Source organism: Aegilops tauschii, chromosome 5 (assembly GCF_002575655.3).
Source record: "Aegilops tauschii subsp. strangulata cultivar AL8/78 chromosome 5, Aet v6.0, whole genome shotgun sequence".
Classification (NCBI taxonomy): domain Eukaryota; kingdom Viridiplantae; phylum Streptophyta; class Magnoliopsida; order Poales; family Poaceae; genus Aegilops; species Aegilops tauschii.
Window position 1 is genome coordinate 354,589,434 of NC_053039.3, and position 6,169 is coordinate 354,595,602.

Genomic DNA, 6,169 nt, shown 5'->3' on the forward strand with positions numbered 1-6,169 from the left:
TCAAGTGTCATCCGGTTGCAGTGTGTCTCCATCTTCGGGCTTGTTGTGATCCATGTGTGTTGCGTGAAGCATCTTCTAGTCTAGCATGGAGTAGACTCATTGGTCTACTATCATTTACATGTGTCCCAATAATCTCCATCTTGGGTCCTTGCTATCCGCTGGCAGGATCAGAGCTCCACTGTCCAAGAGGGCAGTCAACTCTCTTTGACGATAGCTTGGTGTGTTAGCTGCGCAAGGGCCCGGTGGTTTCCCAAGGCAGGTCTAGGTCGCCTCTGGTTGGTGACTTATGTTTTCATGCTCGACTTTGAGTTGGTGAGTGCCTTGGATGTCATTTTTCTTTTTTATCTATTTGTGTGAAGATTTTCTTATCACTTTGTATCAGTTGGTATCTTCAATAATCTTTCTATATTTATACTCACTTGCTATTTTAGCAATCTTGGCCAAAACACGTACACCAACAACCTTTGTATAAGTTGTCCCTCACCAATTTTTTTTACAAAGCTTGCAAAATCTGCCATCCCACTTTGCATATTTGCAAACTCAAAGGCCACTTGCTAAATTTTGGCAAGACTTTGTAAAAGTGGTCCTCGTCATATTTTTGTCTGAATGACTAGTGGGCCCGGGTGTGATGTGTACGTGTATGTGTGCATTGAGTGTGTGCGTCGTGTGTGCATGTATGTTTGTGATGCGTGTGTGCATGTATGTGTGTGATGCGTGTATGTGTACATGTGTACGAGTACGCGGATGTGCTGTGTGTGTATGTGTACGTGTATACGTGTAAACGAGTGTACGCATGAGTGCGATGTGTCTATGATAAACTATCCTCATATGTCATGTGTTTTATGCAAATATAGCAATCCAATATACTACCAAAGTTTAGAAAACATGTTAGCTTTGTAAACTTTATCTCTTCTTTTGTTATAACAAGTTTTTAGCAATACAAAGACTGTTGAAGATGCTCTTACCCGTTTAGGTTTGTATACAAAGACTGTTGAACGATATTTTTGTTTGTTTGTTGATAGCTTACCAGTCTTGCCGCCTGTTTACGGAGAGATGGTACCGAGAGCATCTCCAACAGAAGCGCTACATAAGCGACGCGCGGTATAAAAACTGCTTTTAGCGCGCGCGGACCCGATTTGGAATCTCCAGCAACCGCACAAAAAGCACGCGCGCTATAACTAATGCAGTGCGTGCATTAAAAAGGCATAGCGCGCAGCATATTTAGTGCGTTCGGTCGCGCGCGCTGCAAACTCTGGGCTGCTGCAAATGCGACCTCTTGATTGAGAACGCTCGACTCGCGCGCAGCATATTTTGCAGCGCTTGTTGGAGCAAACGTTTTCTAGCGTCCTAAAAAAACTACTTGCGCGCTGTAAACCCGTTTTTTGAGCGCCGCGCATTGGGCGGCTGTTGGAGATGCTCTGATACGTGATGACTGATGAAGTGAAGATGCTGCCTTCGAATTGTTCTCTATGAGACTCACAACAAGCGCACTATAGTACGTACAAGTCATAACATAAACATAGGCTGCATCGGTGCATATACAAAGCATTCCGCCTACATGTTAAACTGTGTCTTACAGGATCTAACCAACCAACAATGCACAACAACTCATTCCAAATGATCTTCACTCACTAGTCACTAGTGACCCTTGTTGTCAGCACGCTCGCCGCCCCCTTCTCCCCAGCCGTCCTCGAGCGGCATGTCCGGCATCACCTTCTTCCAGAACCAGTGCTTCCTCCACAGCAGCACCATCTCCTCGATGGGCACGCCCTTGGTCTCCGGCAGGAAGACGTAGACGAACACGGTCATGACCGTGATCCAGGCGGCGAAGAAGAGGAAGATGCCGAACTTGAAGGCGCAGAGCATGGACAGGAACGCCTGCGCGATGACGAAGGTGAAGAAGAGGTTGACGGCCACCGTGATGCTCTGCCCCGCCGACCGCGTCTCCAGCGGGAAGATCTCGCTCGGCACCGTCCACCCCAGTGGCCCCCACGACCACCCGAACGCCATCACGAAGAGGCAAATCACCACCACCACCACGATCGAGTAGCTCCGCGACAGCTGCTTGTCCGTCCCGAACTTCACCCCGAGTATCACCGCCACGATCACCTGCATGCGCGCAAATGCCATGGCGTGAGACATGAATTGTGATTAGCAGTTTGTATGTGCGTTGTGTTGTCTCAAGTCTCAACCTGGCAAACGATCATCTGGATGCCGCCGCTGATGAGGAGCTTCCTCCGGCCGAGGCGGTCGACGGTGGCGATGGAGATGAGGGTAGACAAGAAGAGCACAGCGCCGGTGATCACGGAGGAGTAGAGCGACGCGCTGGCGCCGAAGCCCATGGTCTGGAACAGCACCGGCGCGTAGAACAGGATGGAGTTGATGCCCGTCAGGATCTGGAACGCCGGCATGCACACGGCCATCACCAGCTGCGGCCGGTTGCGCGGCTCGAGGATGTTCCGGAACGGGTTCTTGATGGTGTTCGCCAGCTCGCTGGCCTCCGACATGTCCATGAACTCGGCGTCGACGTCCGCCGTGCCGCGGATGCGCTCCAGGATGCGCCGGCCCTCCTCGGCGCGCCCGCGCTCGATGAGGCTGTTGGGCGTCTCCGGCAGGAGCAGCCCGCCGACGGTCATCAGCAGCGCCGGCGCCGCCGCGAGGCCGAGCGAGAGGCGCCAACCCCAGGGCTTGAGGTTCTGCGTGCCGTAGTTGACCATGTTCGCCGTGAAGATGCCGAGCGTCGTCGCGAGCTGGAACATCATGTTCAGCCCGCCTCGGAGGTGCGCCGGCGCCATCTCCGACAGGTACAGCGGCACACCCTGCACCAACCAACAAGCACTACATTGTAAGAGCCAGTGCAACCAGACGCACTCTCGGTGTGGGTAGGCGAGAATTTGACGTATACCTGATTGCCGAAACCGATGCCAACGCCGAGCATGATACGACCGAGGATCAGCATCTCAAGGTTCACGGCCGCCACGTTGAGGATCGCGCCGATGAGGAAGCTGATGCCGCCGCAGACAATGCTGGCGCGTCGGCCGTAGTTCCTCGTCACCGGCGAGGCGACGAGGGAGGAGACCAGGCCGGCCAGGTACAGAGAGGAGGTGAATGCCGAGAGGCCCTGGTTGTCGTACTTGCAGTAGTTGTTCTGGTGGCCGGAGTTCTTCCGCCGGAACACCACCGGGAAGAACTTCTCCAGGAATGGGTCCATGGAGGTCACTCCTCCTGCAAACATTCGGCAGAGTCAGAACAGATTTCCTGAAGTAATCCCTGGTAAAACTAAAACAGCTATTTTTTTCAGATTCAGAGACAGTAAATTTTCATCTAAAACTTTAGGAAATGGAATCTGAATACTGATATGTAACGTTACAAGCTTCAGATGATTTTATTGCCTAGTGGACATGTTTGCATGTCCAAAAAATTATTAGGCATTGTTGACAGAATCACAACATTTACTGTTCAGACTTTAGACACTGAACTATTATTTAGCTGAATTAGTATCATACACTGTTCTACTTATACAACATTACATAAGTTTTACACGCAAAAAAAAAACCTTGCATATTTTTTTTGGTGAGTGAACATTACATAAGCTTGAAGAACAAATTAATCTAACAGTTCCACACACAAACTCAAATGCGGACTTTCTTTCAGGTAACTCGAATTTACTACCCCCCGTTTCAGTATTATAAGACGTTTTAGATATTCCAATATACACTAGATACTGAGTAAAATGAGTGAACAAACTTGTGAACTGAGCCTTCCGTCAAAAACTGTTTTTTTTTTCTTTTTTTTAGCTATGTTCTGAATCTGGGTTTGAAATTTTGCAAAATACGATAGATGCATATTTCATCAATGCTAATTCAGATTATTATTTTTCTACGTCTTCTAATAGGTTTTAGCGAGTTTTAGAGCGCACCGCCTGAACGATAAAGGTTGGGTGTAATTTTGATTTACGAGCTCTAAGAAGTTTTAGCGAGTTAGAGTGCATCCGTTGCACCACAAAAGCTGGGCGTGTTTCAAATGTGACCAACATCAAAGGAACAAAGGAAAATAAATCAGATTATGAATAGTTGCTAATTCAAACTGAGTTGTAAATTGGGCCCAATAACACTACCAAACTTTGTATTTTTTTCCTTTTTAGGCTATTTTGAAAGATGTATATTGCGTCCATGCTAATCGGCTGCACAAGTTGAACCAAACAATTCAGGAGTCGTGACGCCAGTCTCATTGTGTAATGAATCCCATCCCGGTTTCTGCAAGACTTTCAGCTGACAAGTGGGACCCTTGTTGTCATCCCCCCTCTTTCTCTCCTAACTGACGTCAGTAGCCGGGTTGCAAGTCAAACTCTTGTAGATGACGATACGATCGATCTATCTAGGAGAAGCGCCGAGCGGAAACGGACGGCCGCACGGTGATATCATCATCAGCCTGAATTGAAAGCCGATAGATAAGCTTGGCGGAGCGCCGAACACGACTCTGAATTTTGCAACGTCTCGCGTGTCGGCTTCTCCACTGCATTAGTCGCTCTATAAACCAAATTCACCACTCCGTACACAATGATCGCGTCGACCCATCCAGCACCCACGGAAGTGGATGATTGGATGAATGATTGGCCTCGTCGCGTCGGAGATGGGAAAAAGATGAACCGTCGTGTTCATCTGATACACCACTGAATCAAGAAATCCTGCAGTCCTACTGCTGTTTGCTTTTGACATGGTAGGCCTGTTCGCTTCCATGTCCATGTGTGTTGCGGGCTTGGCAGTCAGTGGTGGGAGGCAGACAGACAGGTCACGATCTGCTAGCGACCTAGGCGCGGGAGGGACCGACGAGCGACGCACACCGCCGGCACTAGCTCCAAATCAAGGAGGGGCCACGGTTACTGGAAGAAACGTACTGTGTGTGACATGTTACTGATGTTCGTGGAGCAGGACAAGCTCTTCTTTCTTCCGATGGCCCATGGCGAGAAGCAGCCACACCATACACGGAAACACAGCAGAGCGCCGACGAGCGGAGATACGGAACAAGACAAGACGGTGGGTGGATGGAGTCACTGCTGAGGTGAGGTGGGTGTGGGGGTGTGAGCAGGACTTACCGGAGATCCCGATGTCGTAGCCGAAGATGGAGCCCCCGACGGCGGCGACGAGGCAGGCCATGGCGACGGCGAGCGTCATGCGGCCCTTGTACTCGGCCGCCCTCTCCTTCTTCACGCCCAGCGCGGCCATGCCGCCGCCCGCCATGCTCTCTCCTCGAAGCTCTGCGCCTCGCCTCGCCTCCCCTCCTCTCCTCTGCAAGAACCGCCGAAGCAAGAACCGAGGCGAGGGGAGAAGAACTCACGCTCGCCACACGGAAGCAATGCTTCAACCAACTACAATCCTGCAGCTATATATACAGATATCTCTCCCCTTGGCCTTGGCTCTCTTGGCTTGCTTCCCTCTCCTTGTATGTCCGGGATGCGAAGCGGGTGGTGAGGTCTCTTGTACAATTAAGTGAGGGAACGGGCTGGCGGCGATTTCTTGCATAAAATTAAGGCCGGAGGCAGCAACATGCCGTGCATTGAAGACGATAAGCAGCCAGCCCCTCCCGCGCCCCGGCCGTTGACGTTGACCCCTATCCTGCGGCGCGGGCCCGCTGTCAGTCACCCAGACGCAACTCGGCGGCCGACGTTTGCAGATGGATACACAACCCCACAACGAGCGCTGCCAGCCTCTCCACGCTCCAGCTCCAACCGGCCCCGATAAAATCTACCCGGGGCTCCGACCGCATGAATCAGTAAGATATGCTCGGCCAAGTGGGCAATTGGTTGACTTGGAGTGACATCTCAGCAAATTAAATCGCTTCTAAATTCACAGTTGGTTGGCTGCTCACTGCGGTACGTATTACAGCGGCGATCGAGCTGGCCGTCGTGGAGTCTTGCGGCCGGCATGCCAGTGATGCCACGTTTGCGACGGCTTGGTTTGCCCGGGTCAAATCCATGTGTGCGCGCGCGCGGCTGCGGTGCATACGTGCGTGCAAGTTGTAGCGTGGGGACCATAGGTTTTGTTCAATGTAGTAGTACCATGCATATACATACATACATACATACACAGTAAGCAACCACGTAACTACGTACGCACGCACGTACTCCATTTCGGCTACGAGCAGACGTGACATGCGGTGCAACAGCTCT

At 51.1% G+C, this 6,169-nt stretch overlaps 1 protein-coding gene across 1 annotated transcript; it reads right to left on the reverse strand.

Moving 5' to 3' along the window:
* Positions 1–1,493: 1,493 nt before the first annotated feature.
* Positions 1,494–5,750, reverse strand: LOC109731882 (sugar transport protein 7). The gene is made up of 4 exons (XM_020291057.4): positions 5,096–5,750; positions 2,906–3,225; positions 2,193–2,819; positions 1,494–2,109 (listed from the first exon to the last, which is right to left on the reverse strand). Exons 1-4 carry the CDS (start codon positions 5,238–5,240, stop codon positions 1,639–1,641), a joined length of 1,563 nt encoding a protein of 520 aa, XP_020146646.1. The 5' UTR covers positions 5,241–5,750; the 3' UTR covers positions 1,494–1,638.
* Between the last annotated feature and the right edge of the window lie 419 nt (positions 5,751–6,169).

What these genes read in the sequence shown, in the direction of transcription:
- LOC109731882 (XM_020291057.4), bottom strand. Translation starts at nt 5,240, where the DNA reads ATGGCGGGCGGCGGCATGGCCGCGCTGGGCGTGAAGAAGGAGAGGGCG. An exon ending in GCATCGGTTTCGGCAATCAG is followed by an intron (nt 2,820 to 2,905) that starts GTATACGTCAAA and finishes TGGTTGGTGCAG; the next exon opens with GGTGTGCCGCTGTACCTGTC. An exon ending in TCCAGATGATCGTTTGCCAG is followed by an intron (nt 2,110 to 2,192) that starts GTTGAGACTTGA and finishes GCGCGCATGCAG; the next exon opens with GTGATCGTGGCGGTGATACT.